This window comes from Chlamydotis macqueenii, chromosome 12 (genome assembly GCF_036417535.1).
Source record: "Chlamydotis macqueenii isolate bChlMac1 chromosome 12, bChlMac1.mat, whole genome shotgun sequence".
Taxonomy (NCBI): domain Eukaryota; kingdom Metazoa; phylum Chordata; class Aves; order Otidiformes; family Otididae; genus Chlamydotis; species Chlamydotis macqueenii.
This window is the reverse complement of record NC_141567.1, coordinates 10,770,037-10,789,765: the sequence shown is the minus strand read 5'-3', so window position 1 is coordinate 10,789,765 and position 19,729 is coordinate 10,770,037. Positions and strand designations below refer to the sequence as shown.

Here is a 19,729-nt window from a genome sequence, read left to right as displayed (position 1 = left end):
TCAAGAGGCAACAGCAGGCAGGGATCCATGTGCACAGAGTACTCAATGCATGTTTCATCTCTAACCCACCTTTCTTTTAAAGGTCACTTTCATAATTGACATGTGCCAAGAAAAGAAAAAAGCTCCTAAATAATAATAATAATAAAGAAAAGCACGGCCATTTTATATCAGTCACTACTGGAATGCACTAACATGGTGCTTAACCAAGATTTTGCCTGAATTAAGCAAATAATAATATCACATAAACAAAAGTTCTTTCCTGAATTAATTCAGATGTGTGTCTCATGTAAACAGACTCTCAAACCAGGTTATGGAGAAAGAAGAGAAAGAAGCTGAAGGCAGTCCTAGGGGCAATAGCAAAACTTGGGCTGAATTCTCCTCTCTGGCCCTTTTTACATCCCCATCCACGATGAAGTGAACTTCCTTCTCACAGGAGCTCATCGTATAACCTTGCATTTCTCAAAACATTTAGAGCTGCTGAATAATCAGTCTGAGAATACAAAAGCATTTCTGCCTTTTGGGTTGGGGTTTTTGTTGGACAGTCTAACTTGGTGACTAATTCCCACCCTACTGTCAAGATACACGAGGTGAGAATGCAGAAATCATAGGAAAGAATTTTGATTTCATGTGGTCATGACCCTGCCAGTCTCCTGGGCAGAAAATTTCTTCTGAGAAACACCTTCAAGCAATCTTATATTGCTTTTCAGATCAATGTCGTCTCCTTCACTACTGCAGAGGTTAATCAACAGTGATCAAGTTGCACAGAGGTGCACGCGACCTATGTACAAACCAGCAACATATTGCTATTTAAAATAAACAGCTGGTCCCAAGACTCAGGTGGGCGTTTTTCAGGGATGCACAAAATGATGGAACTATACTGGTTCAAAACTGAAGGCCAAAGAGAGATGATCTTGCTAAGCAAGAGAAGCTGTCCTTGCCTACTGGATAAGATGCATGACTTGAAGAGCTGAAATCCATTTCTATATCGTTGACTTTGTGCTGTATGGGTCCAGGCAAGCACATGCAACCTGTATCAGAGGTTATCTGAAAGCCACGGATTTTTTTTCGGTGAATCAGGCCTGATTGACGTGGTCCCTAAAGATACTGGTATCTGTGTGAAGTGATTCACTTGGCTGCAGCTCATCACAGGCACATTTTACAAACCGCAGGAGCTCCACCTAATCTTCTCTCTGCACCACCAAGGAATAAAAGTGGATGTTGCTAGGAGTGCTGATAGTCCGGACAAGAAAAAGACTTGTTTTCTGTTTCTATGGTTGCAAAAGCCCTTAAGAAAGATATAAGTTTCCCTGCAACAACTAACTGCATATTCATTTCAAGGTAGATCTAGTTCCAGATTCCTGAGACAGAACCCTCTACCTGTTCCCAGCCCCACAAAGCCAGAGCAGCAATATAGAAAGTTTCTAATCTCAACAGAATTCAGTGAGCAGCACTATTGGTTTGGAAAATAAACAAACAAAAACCAAACAAACAAAAACCCACAGCAAATTTTCAGCTTCTATGTACAAAAACAATGCAAACAAGTGGAACATTCTAGTTATATTTTGTAAAACACACTTTTGGGATCAACAAAACATCAAACATCCAGACCCTAGATTACAAAAAAAAAAAATATCTATTGCCATCTAATTGTCAACCCCAAGTTTAGACAGTCCTTGTCGGAAATCGTGTAATTCATCTATCTTCCCGTCTAGTACATCTAAAAAATTCTTTAATTCAGTTTTAAGGTTGGTCTGCCTATGTTTGCTCTCTTCAACTTCTGTCCTTAGCGTTCTGACTTTCTCTTCAAGATCTTTGTTCTTTTTCTCAGCAGCCTTAAAGACAAAAGAGACAATGAGATGATCATAGAGAAGAAGGACAAACAGCATTTAACAGGGTAAAGCAAGAAATGGCAGTCAGGCTGGAAAAGTTTCCTTCGACTTCTGCAAACTGATTAAGCACCTCAGAGCAAGCGACATGTGCTAGTCAGATTAAAAGGAAAGAAAGCCCACGCAGGAAGGGACACAGATTAACTGGAAAAGACGCTTTGCATCAGATTTTGTCATTCAGATGATATCTTAAAATTCAGCTGGATTTAAATCACACACTGTGCATATATTTCTGTCATTGCTACAGTTGCAGAATTAGACACTGTGCCATCAATTACATATAGAATTATCTATGGTGGTTTAACCTTGAAAAACAAGCTTAGAAAATACTGCCCGAGGAATAATATTGCTTTATTCAGCACTTTTGGATTTATCGGTATTTTTTTAAAGTTCCACTTGGCGTGAACACTCAGGCAAAGAATGGGGCAGCCACATAACACTTCCCTTGCTGCAGTTTGTTCTATTATTTTCCCCTCTCGTTAGCTCTTCTGCCTATTGTTCTCTATTTAATGCATATAAGCACAGGCTCATTCTCACCAAACCCTATAGACAGCATACTTTACCATACTGAATCAAACAAAATTTGTATTTTAACTATTTTAATCATCTGCACTCCTCAACAGCCTTCTAAATGATTTCAGATTGTTTAGATTATCAAGGTGATGGCTTATTTGATTGATCAAATTTGATTTCATTGATGAGACTGCTTATATTTGTTCTCCTTTCCCATATAATTTTCTGCATTTGATAAGCCCTGACTTTAACAAGTGATGCCCAAAGCCAAGCCTGCAGCTGGGGCAGGACTCCTGCAGCCCAAACCACTCTGCTCCGAGTGAGCGCCTCCCAGGAGAGGAGCCCCATGTCCAAAACCAAGCCACAGTGAGCCACGCTTTGCTGGAAAGGAATGACACAGCATGTAAATGCATCCTCAGGTGAACCCTTTTTCCCCTGGTGAGGCTACGCTCATCTGCTTCTTTCCAAAAAGCCTTCCCTGGTGCCACTGCGGCAATTGGCCGCAGGTCTCAGAGAGCTGCTCGACACACATGGCTGCCGTGCGGCTCCCCATGCCTGGAGCAGCAGAAATACAGGATATAGGATAGCCTGGAATCTGCAGGATGCCTTCATCTATCTGCTGGAGATAGATGCAATACAATCCCAGGCAAACCAATTTCTGCAAACAGCAAAGCAGAGAAATGCAGCTATTTAATTACTCCTGTGCTGGGAAGGGCATGGTGTATTTTACATGTAATTAGTATATTTTGTTTTTACAACCTGGAGCTCTTTTGCCTTCAAACACTGAAGTCTGAACAGAAAAAAAGCACACAGTTATGAGAAAGAAAATAAATGTATCAACTATTTTAGAATTAATTTCATTGCTAAACTGTACCTGTAATTGTTCAGATACAGATTCACATTCTGACATTAGTTGTGGTATAATTTCCCCCTGCTTTCGCAGCTCTTCCAGTTCCTTTGAAAATATAAAAGAAAAAAAATTAATGCAAGTCTCAATTTAAAACATAATAAAAATTGAGAATATGAAGTGACATTGCATATTTTATTGTATTCTGCACAGTATTTTGATGTAAAATAATCAAAATAGCATGTCTGCATTCCAAAACACATGCTAATTTTCTACTAGAATACATTTTGGCACTATATATTTGACTTCGTATTTCTAAAACAGACAATGTAATCCAATCTCTAGCATGAATGCCATTAATTATATTAATGCAATCTTAACCTAAACCACATGCCTATGCAAAAGATATATTCAATAAGAGAGAAACCTGAAGGGCTGTAATGCTGTAAGCAATTTATAGATGGTAGCAAAGAGCAAATTAGACATGAATTTAAATTATACGTGGCAGCAAAAAAAGGGCCAGTGGCATTACGAGCTGAATATATAGAGCCATCATTACAGAGCACAGCTGTAATGGGCTCTCCTCCACTGTACAGCTCCGAGAACCTCCCCCCCCCCCAAATTTGTATTCGGTTCTGGCATCCCTACGAAAATTGAGAGGACTAGCTGAAAGGACTTCATGAAAAGAGCAATGTGACTTGATAGGAGATCACGTCTCTGATGGAAATTAAGAGAGCTGAATGCATTAACACCACAAACCAACACCACCAATGTGGGTTGTAGGGAAAGACTCAAAGAAAGCCTGTACATTTTACAGAAGGATTGTCAGAGCATCTGAAAAGCACATTTGCAGGTCCAAGAGAAACTTTGTGCCCTGAAGAGAGTGTAAGAGCCTCCTCCAGAAACTGCCCATGTAGGTGACAGTCTCAAGAGTAAACTCGTACACAGCTCCCTGAGCTGTACTGACACAGGACAGCAAAACCAGTCCTACCCGAAAGGCAGATTTCTTGGCTGTGAAATGTGATTTCTTCCCTAACAGATCAACTTAGAGAACAATAGGAGTGTAACAGAATCCATAAGTCAAGCTCTTCCACAGAACCAAACAATAACATTTTTTTCTCAAGTTGCCCTGATTCCCATGCATATATATTTGTATATTCACAAATAATGCCTGCAGGTTCATCTCTCAAAATATAAATATATTATATTATATATACTTACTATATAGATATGCACACACTACTATACTGTATACTTACTATAGATCCTATAATATAGTGTGTGCATATCTATACACATACTATATGTACAGTATATAGCACATGGCATATGGTGTACATATAAAAATATAAATATTCCGTTAGATAGCTCTGTCCTGGCTCCCATGTCTTTAAATGTCTCTCTCCTTCATGAGGAGGATATCAGCAGCTCCTCTTACACAGCAACGTCCATGAGCAAGGTTCATGCTGGTTTGAATTGCAAACCATGTAAAGGTTACTTACGGGTGGTTTAGACCTAATCAAGAACCTGCTAATGTAAGTACGCTGTTTGAAAACAAGTTAGGATACTGTCAGTGTAAATGGAAGATAGGCATATAATATTCACAAGTCAATCAATTTTCTGGTTCATTTGGTACTGTAAAAAATGTGAATCTTGAGGAAAAGGCTGGCAGAGAATAAGGGTTATTATACATGCTATTACCACAGAAAGGCTTGGAAGAAAGCATGACATTTTCCTTTGAAATATGGGCCTGAAAAACATATTATATTTATAACAGTGCATCAAAATCCATCTCCCTAAACGATTTCCTTGTGCCATCTTAAAACCCCTTAACAGCACTGCTTTTAAGAGCACCAGCAGAGATACAGTAATGGCACATGGCAAACCTTACTGCACCTGCTGACAGCTTTTTCTCTTCAGCCAGCACAGAGCATTTGGTCACTGTAACAAATGAAAAAACCAAGGATCCCATTATTTTCCCCAGTGTTCAGGGGCTCCAAGCCATCAACATTATTCTCCTTAGAAAAATGAACACCTTTTATGTCAAAAATGACAAACTGAGGTACTCTAAATAAATCTGAATTTCTCACTCTTGGCATTACCCTTGAGATCAGAGGGAGACCGTAAAACAGCAAAGCTGAAGACTATGAGCCATCCTGATAAAGAAACAGGACTTGTTACGTAAATGCCAAGTTATTTTGTAAATGATGTCTGTGGGAATTCAGGACACAGTGACTGGCAACCAAAACTCTGTTCTCCGCATACGTCTGTCTGGCTTTGGACAACTTGTTTCACCACTCCAGCTCTTCTATCAGCAGTAAACTGTTGTATACATACAAGTACTGTGTTTGTTAGCCACTGCCAAATTAAAGTGTGCTGTCACGGCGCTTAACACATCATGACATTGAGACTGAGGAACTCTATCAAACTACTGTTAAGGAGTTGTACATGAAAATCTAGAAATGAGTTACACCCTGAGACATTGGACTTCTGGTTGTAGGTGAGCCAGTCCATAAATCTACACCCCAAGTGAGAAGCAGACAGAGCCACTCAGACTCTAAAGTACGTCATTTTTGTGTTCAGGGCACTTACCAGCTCTTTGTCTTGAAGCTCTGTTTCCAGTTCCTGGAGACGTCTGCTCAGCTGTGCATTTCTTTCCTTCTCTTTATTTATTTCATTGCACTGTTCCTCCAGTTCTTCAATCTTTAAGAAACGTCAGACATTAGGCAAAACTTTTCAAATGTCTAGAAATCTGGGGCAGACCGCAACTGATGTAAAGGGGAATTGCTCCATTGAGCAGAGGGAAGCACGGACAATTTTAATTTGTCATGGATCTGTTTCCTAGATCATAGCACTTGATTCACTGCAACAAAATTACTGCTTCTTTCCTTAAAGAGAGACAATTTACACATCCACTAGGAAGCCCTGGGACTGTGTTTATTCTCTTGCACAGTATCTCATATAATTACTCAAGACTGCGCAAAACACTGAGCTGCTAAAATAAGTGGGGCTGGGGATAAAATCTGCACTTCACTTCTATGAAACCAACACAAGACTATGAGGGATGGGTTTTCTTAACGCAGCAAGGAGAAGAAATCTCTCCAGCGCTCCCAGCTTTGCCTCCTCAGGGGTTGCTTATTATTCTAGCTGGAGTATGAGGGACACAACATCAAAACTTTGCAGGAAGAAACAGTTCAGAGCAACGTACGCCGCTTTGTTCTCTCGCCCAGGGATGTGCTTTGCTCTCTCTGAACCTCCTCCTGCCAGCTCTGGACTTAGCTCCCAGGAGGTGCACTTCCCACAGGCCAATGAGCCAGCTCATTAAAGTATGTATTTTAATTCTCAGCTTCATGTTGCTTTGGGATTATAACTTCCCTCATCTGAAGGTAGAGCAATATGCAAAAAATCCTGACCCAATTAATAAAGGAGAAGGAACTTCCCAGGGCACTGCAGTGGTGGAGCATGCGTGCCGAGCAAGGAACCTACTTGGGGGAAAAGCTCAGAAAACCTCTCTGCATAATACAAGACAGCACATGATACAGCCAGCATTGCTGCACAGCCCGGCTAGTCACCGGTACGATGACTTTGCAGCTGTAGTAAGACAGAGTTTTGATAATCTCTTCATATCTAGGCTACAGCCACTGAGATGTGGAATGTTTCATCAGTTTATGTTAATGAGAACAACTTTCCTCTGCAACAGTAAAGTAAAAGCCCACAAATTAGTAATTAGTAGAAAATAGCAAATTATGCTATTTTCTTATACTGTTCCAGTCTCTCACTTCTCCCACATCCAGTCTCTTTTGGATAGAGGAACCCAAATCATGTAACAATTAATATTAATTTGTTAATGTAACATCAGTTAATACAGCTCTGGTTTGTCTCTGAATTATCACTGTGCACATGCAAATAGATAGGGAGGATCTGCCTGGCGAAAAGGTTGCTCCACGTGGATTTCCAGTGCTGACAGGCAATCCAGGCCACCTCCAACACCTGAATACTGCTTGCAGCCTACTGACATAAAAAAGATACAAAATTCCTTCCCCTCTTTGAAAGCAAACACTAAACAAAAAAAAAAAAAAATCCTCACAGACCGATACAGTCTGATTTGTACACCCAATGGCCGAGTGACCCATCTAAGCGAGTATGGAAAGGGTCCAGCTTTTTCAAAGATATGTAAGATGAATAGAGTGGAATTATCCCTGCGAGCGGTGCTCACGGAAACCAGGCTGCCCTGTACCCAGGCTGGTGCCAGCACAGTCTGGGGCTGCCACCAGCTCCTGACAGATAGCATGGAATTATCTGAGGGACAATTCCAGTGACTACTCCAAACGGAGGATTTAAAAATTTAAACTTCTCAATCATTCTCTACTGTAGCTGCTGCTCACCCTCGGTCTTGCACTACTGAGAAACACTGTGCTCAGTAACAGAGGGGAAAAGGCCTCTGACAATGCCTCCTGGCAGTTACCTGGATGAGATGTGCCTGGCGTTGTCGCTGGAAGACACGGCTCACAGCCCATGGTGCTGAGGACATAATTCACATCCCGATTCCCCTGCCCGCCATCAGGATTTACTTCTCATCCTGAGTAGTTCCCAGCCTGGTTTGCTGTGGGTAACCAGGCCATAGCCTTGCTTTCTGCTTATTGATGACCTGATGGTATTTAAGCGAGCTTTCAAAGGAACTTTTAAAACCTTTCTCTTTTATCACCTCAGCCAGCAGCCCCTGCGGACACCAAGTCTCCCAAATCAAGAGGCAGGGAGCCTCGTGCAATGGAGCAGCACCCGTCCTCCCACTGATCCCCAGCTCTTTGAACCTCCCTGCCCACTGGGCGCAGAGGGAAGCAGCTGCCTTAACCCCCCATCCACCTCCCTTTCAAAGACAAAAATCCATCTTATAACACACACAAAGGTAAAGCAGCAAAATCCAAGAGAAAGAGCAGCGGCAGGAGCAGCTCACTGGAAGAGACAGCTCTGCTGTGGGCATGTCCTGCTACCTTGCTCCTGAGCTGGTCGTTTTCCTCCTTGCAGGCCGAGAACTGCTTCTTCCAGTGCTCGATGCTGGCCGCAGACTCCTGCAGCGCCGTGGTCAGCCGGGCGTTGCTCTCCCGCAGCGTCTGCAGCTCCGTCTCCCACTTCTTCACGTTGCATGAACTGAGAAAACCAGGGTGGCATTAGGTGGCTTCACCTTATGCTCCTGCGTATACTCACGCTTTACCTGACAGCACACTCATCCCCAAGTTTACCAATAACCAGCTGTTACAAGACGAAGTGTACGCAGATACATGCCATCGCCTTTAGCCATCGCCTGCCTAAGGAGAACACAAGCCTTAATTTGACTGCCTCTGCCAAAACAAAGGGATCTGTCAACTCCAGCAACAGTGACCTGTGCCTCTGGAACAAAAGTCCTGCTGTCAAAGCAAGCTACCGGGTTAAGCTAGCAACTCCAGCTCTCCACCGTTTGCAAACCGTTTCACCCCAGTGACGTGCTCGGCCGGCGCTTGCTTCCAGAGCGGCGCAGCTCTGCCTCGCTGCGCGCCCACTGCAGTGCACGCCCAGGGACGTGGTACCCATGCAACAACTCAACTCTACACATTTGCAGATGGTACAACAATTCAGAACAGAAGATGTCAGGGGGTTGACACTACCTATATTTGATTTTTTTTTTCTAATGCCTTAAATATAGAAGTGTTAAAACATGCTGAAGAATTAAACCGCTCATTCCCCAAAGCTTCAAGTTGCAGCGCAGAGCACGAGATTAGAGAGTGAATGGAAGGAAGGAAGGAAGGCTTTGAAAGTCCCCACATGCTGGTTGCTACTTGCCTGTGGAGGTGTCTTCAGCAGGAGGAATGAGCAAATATTATGATTTGGAATAGGTTACACTATTGAAATGTCAATAAAGAAAGATGATGTACTGCAAATATTATATATGCAACCTTAGAATCACTCACTGGGTAATGCTGCTTATGGCACTGCTGCCTTATTTTTTAAATAGCTTTTTAAGAGTAGCTTGATCCTGTTAGATTTTCTTTCCATTCACAGATATATTCACATGCAAGAGGCAGACAAGGCAAGATCCCAGTAGAGAATTATTCTATTTTAATGTTGTAACTTTGCATATTCCAATGCCTGTATTTTCACTATGGCTGCAAATTACTCTTCTCAGCATTTTCAAATAATTTATCAAAGCAAATAGCAAAAAATATTACTTCAGGGGGCATCATCCACAGCTTTAGAAACATCCCCCTTCTAAGCAGCCCGGTGAAATTATATTTCTCACTTCAACTTTTTACAGTTGAATTCATTCTCTTTCATAATTTTAAATATCCATATCTATTTTCATCAAAGTAAATGTAGCATATTCAAAGAGGAAGAAGAGATCAGCTCCACATGTTATCAGTAGCAATTGCACCCCATGGCTTTAACATTATTTCTGCAGCTCTAAAACTTCACAAACGAAAGTGGCTATAAGAGTTGGCATCAGCAGAGTGGAAAAGTTCTTATTTCATCATGAACTAGATCAGGAAAAAAATAAATGGTAAATATCTCTCAACTGGATACCAGGAGGTACTTGCTTATTTGAAACTAATGCAATTACATTTAAATAATTTCTGTTAATACCATTAGCCAACAGAAAATTACAGCATGCTACTTCAATGCAATTTAGGTATTAAAAGAACTTCACCTTTGGGCTAAAGCAAGTTTTAATTTATCATTCTCAGACTTGAGATGTGCCTCAGCAGGACCACCGTGTGATGCCTTCTCATCGTCTGTCCCGTTCACACTAGACGCTCGAGTCGAAGATGGTGTTTCACGTCCAGATTCCTGCAGCACAACACACAAATGAACGTTGGGTACCTCCTGCATCTCCTGCAACACCACAACACCAATTTCTTTGTAATCTTGATGCTACACAACCTTGGTGAGATATAGGCTGCGTATGCTCTCCTGGCAGAACAGCGGTAACAAACAAACCTTTTACATCTTGGCTGCAAAGCTGGTCCGGTTAAAAAGAATGAAAAAATTATAATGATACACAAAATGGAAGATTAAAGTGTTCAAAAAATATTTTAAAGTGTTTTAACTGACAAGGCTTGTGTTTTCTAAAGGTTGTTTGTTTTTTGAAGATAATGAAACAATACAGTGCACCTGGAAACACGCAAAGTCCAAGCCAAAAATAAAAAAAGAAGATACTGCTCCTCCAAAGGGATACCATTCATACACCACTCGGTGCTGACCACCAACAGAGAACAAAGTGAACCATAAAGGCCACGACCAAAGTCTTTAAAAAATGAATATCCAACGTCAGACTCTTAGACCGATATTTGTGGATCCCAAGAGCTGCAAGACTAAGAGCATTCAGCAGCTTTTTTTTTTTTTTTGGATCGTGCATCTGAATTTCTCTCTGATTAAAATTTGTCTAACTTTCCTCCAAACATTAGCCCAGGCCAAGAATGTGCACTGAATAGGGTTCACTCTTACCAAATGCAATGCCTATGAAACTACAGTCAAACACACAGAGAGACTGGGACAACACTCCATTTCCTCAATCCGTAAGAAACTCAGATCTCCCTGCACACGGAGGCACTTGGCTATATCAAGGTGTGCTGTCTGGAAAAGCGTATTGCACAAATATGCAACATGCCTCTTCCACACCCTGACTAAAGCACTGCCTCTGCTCCCACACCACAGCTTTCCACCAGTCACACCCAGGCAAGGAAACACTACGGCCACAGAGTCAGCTTCTCCACGGGCAAACTGAACTCCTACAAAAGCAGATGAGGCAGATGACAAAAAGAAGTATCTCGATTAATCTCCTTTACTGTCTGCTGAAGCACTACACTAACTTACTTTCCAGTGATCGAAACTATGTGTAAAAGTACAAATCAAAGGATGTATAGCTTTTCCTCTTACCAAAAAAGTTATAACAGCTCCAGAACTGCTGCAAAAAATGAGATATAAATGAAGGCAAAGAGCATGAACGGATGAAAAATATTCCTCTGACAATGTTCATGTCCAGCAGCTGACAATTACTTTCAACAATCTTCATTTTATATACTTTAAACTTGCTGCCAGAAGCTGGTACAGTCCATTAGAAAATTTAACTTTAAATTATTTATCCTGTATGCACACAGGTATTAAAGCTAAATTACAAACCTGGGAATGATTGCTTGAGGTCTCAATTTTCTCTTGAGATCTGTCTCTTGCTAGTTTGGCAGCTTCTTTGACTTCTTGGAATTTCTCTGCAAACTGGAAAAAGCATGGAAGATATTTATTAAAATGATTATCATCTATTAAACTGTTCAGATTACTATATTTATATAGTTCATAGATCTCCAAAAGCGAACAACTAATTTTGATAATTTAAAATTTTTGGCAAGAAAAAACATTTTAATTCTCTGGCAGGGAGGTTCTTTCAAAAGGAATGGGGGTGTTTCTAAAAGAGGGACATCTCTGGAGCTCTGGCTGATCACAGTAAAAACTCATGGAGAAAAATGAGCTATTAGTGTCTTCTGGTTTTATTTGGCTTTGTTTATTTCCTCCTCCTCCTCTGTTTTACTCAATGTTGACAGTCCATTAAAGTTAAAAGTATAAAAGACATATGTTTGGATAAAAAAAATATCAGTGACTTTATTCCTAAGATAAAGTAATTAAAAAAAAAAAACACCCCACAAATGAGCTCATGAGACGTCTGCAGGACGTGAGCAAGGAATTATCAAGAGGGAGAAAAAGGTAGATCTGAAAGTACGATGAGGCCATATGAAGACACAGCTTTTCTGGTCTAATTTTCTTATTACTGGCAAAAATAAAGGTAGAAGACTTCAAGGAAAGGCTTAAATGCTTCAGGTAAGAGGGTTACATCACACTCCAGGAGGCAGGGAAAGGAAAGATGAAGATGAAAAATAACAATCCCAATCTCTACCAGTTGCTGTAGGACAGCTGCTCCGAAGCCAGTTTGGCACAAGTGTTACAACAGCCCGTCAGGGCTGTGTGGCTTTAAACACTTTAAACAGTCTTTAAAGTTTTAAAAGGAGGATTGCTAAGATGAAAGAAAAGGCATCAAAAAAATTAATTGAGATGTATCCTGTATAAGAATGGGTAACTTTGTCTTCCTGCTAAAGCAGCTTGGTCTTGCTTTTATCTGTGTTTTGAGAAACTTGAAAGACTACAAAGGAAAGACACATTAGAAGTACATATAAATAAATCTATTTTATTGCACAGTTTGTGAACAAAAGAATTGCCATTAGATCCTCAGATAATTCCAAACACTTATGACAAAATTGTAGATAAATGCATGAACACACACCACATTTTATAGTCAAGGAATGGGAAGAATCATTATCCATGTACTAATCTTATCTTCTAACTTTTAGATTTACAGCAGGTATTTCGCGTGCTTTCTCTCAGTAAGATACTGGGACTATGAAGATAGATAAAACAAATCACCAGCTGGTCTAGGAGGAATCTGGATTTATATGTGGAAGCACCTGTGTTTTGTGTAACACACACTGAATGGAAATCTCCAACAACCACACGGACATCTTAAATCCTATTGTCAAGGACATTCTTAAAGCTAAGAGATTTTGGGTGTGGACTACGATCTGTGACGATGCTTATGAATGAAGAGCAAGCTCTCAAATCCAGCTGTTTTCTATCCAAGAGCTGAAATTGCATATGCAAAGTACGTGCTCTGGGATGGCAGCAGTTGCTATCTGACGGCGTGTGCAGTCACTACACGCACAAACGACTTGATTACCTTTGTAGCACTATAAAGATCATTAGGAACAAGTACATTACATTTTCGCCTTAACTGATTTAATTCCAACTTTACACAAAATGCATCGCCTGCTGTGACAAAACAACTGTAACAAACTAATTATTTCTAAAATATTGTATCAATAGTGAGCTCTACACTTGGGTTTCTTGCCAATAGTAAAGGGCTGGTTTGAGTCTCTCTTTTACAGTAAATCTTTATGGGCAAGTATGAAACATTGATGAGGGTTCTTCATGGACTAGATGAAATATGAAAAGACAAAAAGAATTGGAAACGATGTATCAAATTTTATTTTTGCAACTATCTTCATAAAGCACACAGGAGACTGCTGTGAAAAATTATGTGAGCTAAGAAGGAAATGACATTTTTCCACGTTTCCATAACAAAAAAAAAAAAGTATATGACTGAGCAAAACTAATTTTCAACATAAAACTGATAATGATCTCATCGCATGATAGAATTCTGTCATGTCTCTAGTTTACCAACACGTGTGTTTAACATATTTGCTTTTAGAAACAAATACAAATAATTGCGTTTTCACCATCTTAGTGACAGATCTTCAGTTTTAAGAGTCAAAATATCACCCTTCATTCTTGTCTTTGTTACAATCGTCAAGACAGCTGTAACAGAAAGGGTGGTGAAAGACTGTCTGGTTTTTTTTTTTTACCCCATACACTTGAAACCAGTCAGTCCATAAAGAGTTCTGCTGCCACTTCTTTTTTATTCTTAGCTAATTAAGGACTGCTAGATTTTACTAACAGTCTATTTTTAAAAGCTACAGAGGATCACTTGGCTTGTTATGAAATTAAAGCCTTTCACTTGATTACTCTTTTGAGCACAGCAACACGGTGGTGACAGCCCAAACTTGTGCAGCATTACCAATGCTAATTGCTACAGCAGCAGACCAGGCGCTTCTGAAGCCACCCAGATCCCAAGGCCATCACTGAGAGTGACGGCACAGCCACAGGGTCTAATCACTGGCAGAAATTAGAGAGACGCTTTCTCTCCAGTAACTGATTACTTCTGTTCCAAACAGAAATAAATGACAAATAATTGCTACTACAAAAATCACATGCCACCTCCAAGATCTAAGCCGACTTTGAGTTATCAAACCATTGCAACAATAGGGAGTGCTTTTTAAATGTGAAATTAAAAAAGTGAAATAATCTTCTGTTTAGTAAATGAAAACCTGGTAAATGTGGTTTCAAGGGGCAATGTATGTACAAATACCTCAAATTGACTAAAAAAAAAAAAATCATCATGCTCCTTCTCTGTCCATCTTTACTCTCTTCATCTTCCCTTTCCTCCAGCCTTGTCCTCAAAGTTCCCCAAAATTAGCAAAAAAACCCACTGGAGTAGGAGAAATGCCAACCAAACACTATTCCAACAGTCCATCACGGATTATTTGATGTGTCTCCCCATGCCCCAGGAAGCCGTGAGACTGAGCTGCAATATGGAAAAGCTCTGCTGCTCCCAACACTTGTGAAGCCTTTTAGTCTAAGGCTGCTGCAGCCCATGAGTCCAGTTTGATTGAGAGTCTTGGCCGGTGAAATTTAGTGGGGACTCAAGGATGCTGCTGTGCATTGCACGAATTATCTAAAGGCTGTTCAAATCTGCAGCCAGCTTGTCACCTACAGAAACATATATATATTTAAATAGACCTTCTTAACATTTTAGAAAGCACTATTTTGTGTGTGTAAATTTTAAGCTCCTGATCTGGCATAATATTTTACGTTTCCTCCTGAAAAATGGTGCCACTGTCAGATAGATGAAACAGCTGCTCCCACCCAAAGCTGTCTCATAAATCTTTCATCGCCCTCTCGGTTTGCAGAAGACTGGGTGGCACGATGGTCCCGTTTGGGAGCACTGATGTGCTGTGACCCACAACACACATGTAGCTCTGCCACCGAGGTTTTCTCTGGATGAGCCCTCAGTACCAGGCAGATGGGCAGCAAACACGAGTATTTACTCCAGCAAGGGGCTGGCGATTTTCTCCAGCACAGCCAGTGCACTGCCAGTGCCGATGCCGGTTGGGGCTGGGGGGCTGCGCTGTGCGCTGGGGGCAGGCTCTGCTCTGAGCTTTCTCCCCTATGACTCAGTGCCTGGCAAATACCACACACGCAGTGTGCACGCACACATAGAAATAAAGTCAGTGCTCCTCAGATGCAGGATGCAGATGCTTTATGACGGGCAAAGTCTGGGTTTACTGGGTTTCTCACCTGTATAAATCTTTGTCCCTATGCCCTTGGCTACCTACAGCTCCTCAGACAGCATGTCTGCATCGCAGCATCTTGAATGATAGCAGAAATTTTACTTAACTGCTTCATGTGCAAAACACATAACTACCTTTACAGCACCAGCCCTGCCTCTTCATCACACCCAGGCACACCATTAATTCTCTTTTGATTCCTATTTCGATTTGGCCATAGCGATGTTTGAATAATGCCTTGAGACCTTTCTGATGCACAGGGTGGGGAGGGGGGACAGGAGGGTCAGCGAGTCCTGCAAGAGGGGAGAAGGACCCTGAGCAGGACATCAACTTTAAGCCCTGGGATTCTCCCAATCAATGTGAATGGTAATTAGGTTACTAGGTCACTGAATGCAGTTTTCATTAATGGCTCATGTTTAATTTGAACTGCTTTTCCCTATAGGTATGGATTAATGCTTAAGTATCTCAAGAGAAGCAAGGCATTACAAAGAGGCAATACCTTTTATTAGGCCAACCAATATACTTTAAAATGCAGACGTTTTTAGGCATGCTAACCTCTTCTCATTATTTTTCATTGTTTTCAGCAGCCGTGTTCCAGCTTTATTTATTTATCTATTTAAAGCCAGGGCTATTGATCTCTGGTTTAGAGGAGTTTTAGTGTGACCTCCCTATTCCTGACTAAAAGCTTCAATTATTTCCAGTAAAACTGTCAAGCATTAATTTATATCTTTTATAAGAGTATAATGATATCAACATAAAATGAAACTTGATTTTACTATTCCCAATACACTTATATGTCTGTAATCTCTCCACCATCTCTAATCTTTTGTACTAATGGTTCAATAATTAAACTGAGGAGCCTTGATGAGAAGGGATATCTTTTTCCCCATTGCTTTGCATGATGGTAACAAACCAGGTTTTCTTACACTTTCCAGCTAGATAACTGTCAGGTTTCTTTTTTAAACAGATCATCTTAAGCCATTTTCAGAAGTGCTCCCCTTAAGCTTCTCTTCAATACTCTGAACAGAAAAAGACTTTCTGCTGACTTCTGCCTTTTCTGCAAGTAGAAGGCTGTATTATCGGCAACGGGCTCTGCAGCAGATCCTGCAGTGCAAACAGATGTGCAACCTGATCTGGAGAGAAACACAGCTGGTGCTGGGGCCCCTGTGCCCACCCAATATGTTTTTCAGATTGGCTCGAGTCTGGCCACATGAACAATAAAGAACTGCTTTCTGATACCAGCATTAAATTTCTTCTAAGTACTACTGGATAGTTTTGGAGAATTTGGTAAAATCTCTCTGATGAGGGTGCAAGGACCTCGTGCCTTGTTATAGCTCTCATCTCCTGAGCCAGCCTCAGCATCACGCTGCCCCACGCAGTGCATGATGTGTGTCTAACCCCAGCCAGCACCGAGGTGCCATGTGGCCACCTGTCACGTTGCAGAGGTGTGACTTCAGTAACCGGAGATTAAAAATTACTATCCAGAGGTGCTAATTCTTTCATGTGGTGTCCAGAGGTTGCACTGTATCACACTTATTTGTTAACTCAAAACAAACTATTCCCCTAGGTCCACTTTAATCCTCCCATATTCCCATAATACTTTTTTTAGCTGCTATGAACATCTCCTTGCCACAGGAGTGGAGAATGCCCATAGGTGAAATGAGCAGTCCTCTACCCTTGATGAAGCATCATAAAACAAAACCAGTACCAGCATCTCAGTTTTAAAAAACAGTTTTGCATGTGATTGGTTAGGTGGCCTTAGCATCCCAGAAGAGCAGATTATTGCCATGCCACCTTTATGGACATTCCAAGTACAAAAATAATTTAATGTGAAAAATAAAATATGGTTTACCTTTAAAAAATCCTTGCAAAAAATGCAGTTCTCTGGAAATTGCAAAAACTCAGTAAGACAGACTTAGTAAAATAAATTCCTATAACAATTGAGTTGATGGAAAGGTCCTCCTTCCGTTGCAATGGTCTGCCTTTGCTATTTTAGACACCACAAAAGAATCTCTTGATTCTTTTCATATCAAAGCACACAAGAGGACAGCAACACGAGAGCAACCTGTGCCGTGCCCAAGGACACAGTGTTGAGTTAACTGACAAAAACCAGTGCCAAGTAGCCATGCTTCAAGTGTCAACCATGTGTTAGATAAGTAGGGGTTTTGTTACTGAATGAACAAACAAACATCTCAGCAGCTTGATGAGCATTTGGCGAGACCACTGATCTAATGACAGAGGATGTATTTTAAACTGCTGGTTATTAATGACAATGGGCAGCTCTAGACTCTACAAGCCTGGTGTTGTAGCCAGTCCCTGGTCCAGGGAAGCTTTGAATTAATACCAGACGCACGTCTGGGGTGCAGCTCCAAGACACAGCTCTGCCAGCAAACCTGGCACCAGCCCTCCCTGGCTTCTCATCCTGCATCTCTGCCATGACTCCCCGCCTCCTCCTCAGATCTGTGATAAAACCACTTTGGGTCAGGGCTGCAAATCACATCACTGAGCTGAAATGTCAAAAATGCAGTATTATTTTAACCCAGATCAGTTTATTGAGCCTCCTGAGCGCACAGCCCCACCAACTGTGGTATCTGCAAAACCAGGGCACCAGCAAGCCCCAGGGGCTGGCACCTGCTTTACCTCATTCAGCTACCAACTGCAGCAAGTCATCAAAACCCACGTTTCTGAGCCTGGGACAGCAACTTCCTCTTTCAGACACATTAGGCAACCCTAAGGCCAACAGCCCTGGCAGAGCTGACCAGCTCAGAAATGGTCAGATGGGTATATGCAAATCCTCATTAATAAGAAACAAGACAGCCTTTGCAGGAATTCAGTGAGCCCCAGTACCTTTGTCAGCTGCTGCTCCGAGGGGAAGCCCAAACCAAACACAGTATTGGCTCTGCTGTCCGCCCACTGGCCGAACTTCTGTGATGTTTTAGTGAAGGTCATGTTAGGTGTGATTGTGCTGTTTATGATCACCTGTTTAAAAACAGACCAAAAAAGAATTAAAAAGTGGAAGCCACATCGGAAATACATATCCTAGCAACGATAGGATCCTATCATCCAAAGCAATCAGCAGTCTAAATTGGGAAATTGCTGTATTCAGAAGATTTTTTTCCCCAAAACAACACAATTTCTATCTTGTCTTACTTCATATAGAAATTTTCATGTTTTGTCTTCTTTTTCCAATGTTCTGTTGTGGACCTGCAGTTAAACATCACTGCAGGAGCATCACTGAATTCAAAGCAACAGCAGAGACAGAACTGCAGATGCAAACCCCTCCTTTTCCAGTGTTACAAAGGCACAAGGCTACTCCCACCACCCTGCCAGGCACCTGGGACGGCCCGAGGTCTCCAAGCAGGGTGTCCACCAGCAACAGCTGCCCTCAGACTGGAGGAACAAAGAGATATTTCTGCATTTCTCCATTTGGCCTCAGACCTCCACAAGTAGGATACCAGAGACATGTCAGAAATAAAAAAAAAAAAAACAAACCACAACAAAAAAAAATACAAGACAAGGAGAAACTGATAGCTTAATAGTGAGTTTAACTTGGGAGGGTTGTGAAGTGCATCACCAGCAACGCACAGGCAGTATTAAACGTGGGCCTCTTCAAGACAAATATTCTGCCACTTTACATCAGTTAACTAACGTCTGCTTCACCACCAGCAACCTTGAAAGCAACAGTGGTTCTTGTCACTAAAGAACAGCCAACAAGAGGAAGGCTGTTGGGATAAGGTCTCTAAGGAACTTAGTGCAACAAGCATAAAATGTAATCTTGCAAGAGGGAATGAGATATGTGTCAGTTCATTATCAAAAATCTTAACTTTATCTTCAAGATACATCATTATATGAATCTAGAGACTCCTTCCCCTTGAAATTAATTCATGTACAATGTTCTTTTTGCTAACAGAATAAGAGCTTTCTTTAGTAATGCGTACCATCATTTCCAATATGCAAATTATGCAGTAATTAAGCCAAATCTGTGGGACAATTTAATTAACATGATCAGGAAGTATCCTGGCAACACCATTTACTATGTATTCCAAGCAGTTTTTTTTCCTAAGCTATCATTTACATTTAGCAAAAAGTGTGAATTAAATTCACCAGAGAAAGATCTTTACTTGCCCGCGCGTCCCCTCCCTAACTTCTGATCTCTATGCTGATGCTTTTATTTGCTTTCTTAGAAATTGCTCAGCTTCACTGGTTCCCTCTTTTTGCATCATCGCTTTCAAATAAACACACCATTTCCTCTAATTTCCTACTGCTGAAAGTTTCTCCAAGGGGATCAAACGAGAGGAGGCCCAGGTGGCGGATGCTCCTGAAATTGGTTTTTGCATGGGAAGAATCAAAGTGGGAAAGGAGGAGAGGCAACTCTGCAACCAGCGCTGGCCACCACACGCCATACAGACATCAGCTTTCAGGGTCAAAACACCTTTTTGAACGGCCAGTTGATAGGCAGAGGGATAATCGAAGCTGCCCAGATAGGCTCTCCTCTGCCCAAGTCA

At 41.3% G+C, this 19,729-nt stretch overlaps 1 protein-coding gene across 2 annotated transcripts in view; it reads right to left on the bottom strand.

Annotated features, from left to right (window-relative positions):
* Positions 1-1,542: 1,542 nt before the first annotated feature.
* HOMER2 (homer scaffold protein 2) overlaps positions 1,543-19,729 on the bottom strand; it is a 59,800-nt gene continuing 41,613 nt past the window's right edge. For both annotated transcript variants that reach the window (XM_086757416.1, XM_086757415.1), the window contains exons 3-9: positions 18,072-18,203; positions 11,398-11,490; positions 9,926-10,065; positions 8,238-8,394; positions 5,839-5,949; positions 3,274-3,354; positions 1,543-1,832 (exon numbers count right to left, since the gene is read on the bottom strand). In XM_086757416.1, the coding sequence (XP_086613542.1) occupies positions 1,644-1,832; positions 3,274-3,354; positions 5,839-5,949; positions 8,238-8,394; positions 9,926-10,065; positions 11,398-11,490; positions 18,072-18,203 (903 nt within the window). In that variant the 3' untranslated portion in view covers positions 1,543-1,643. The remainder of the gene's footprint in view (positions 1,833-3,273; positions 3,355-5,838; positions 5,950-8,237; positions 8,395-9,925; positions 10,066-11,397; positions 11,491-18,071; positions 18,204-19,729) is intronic.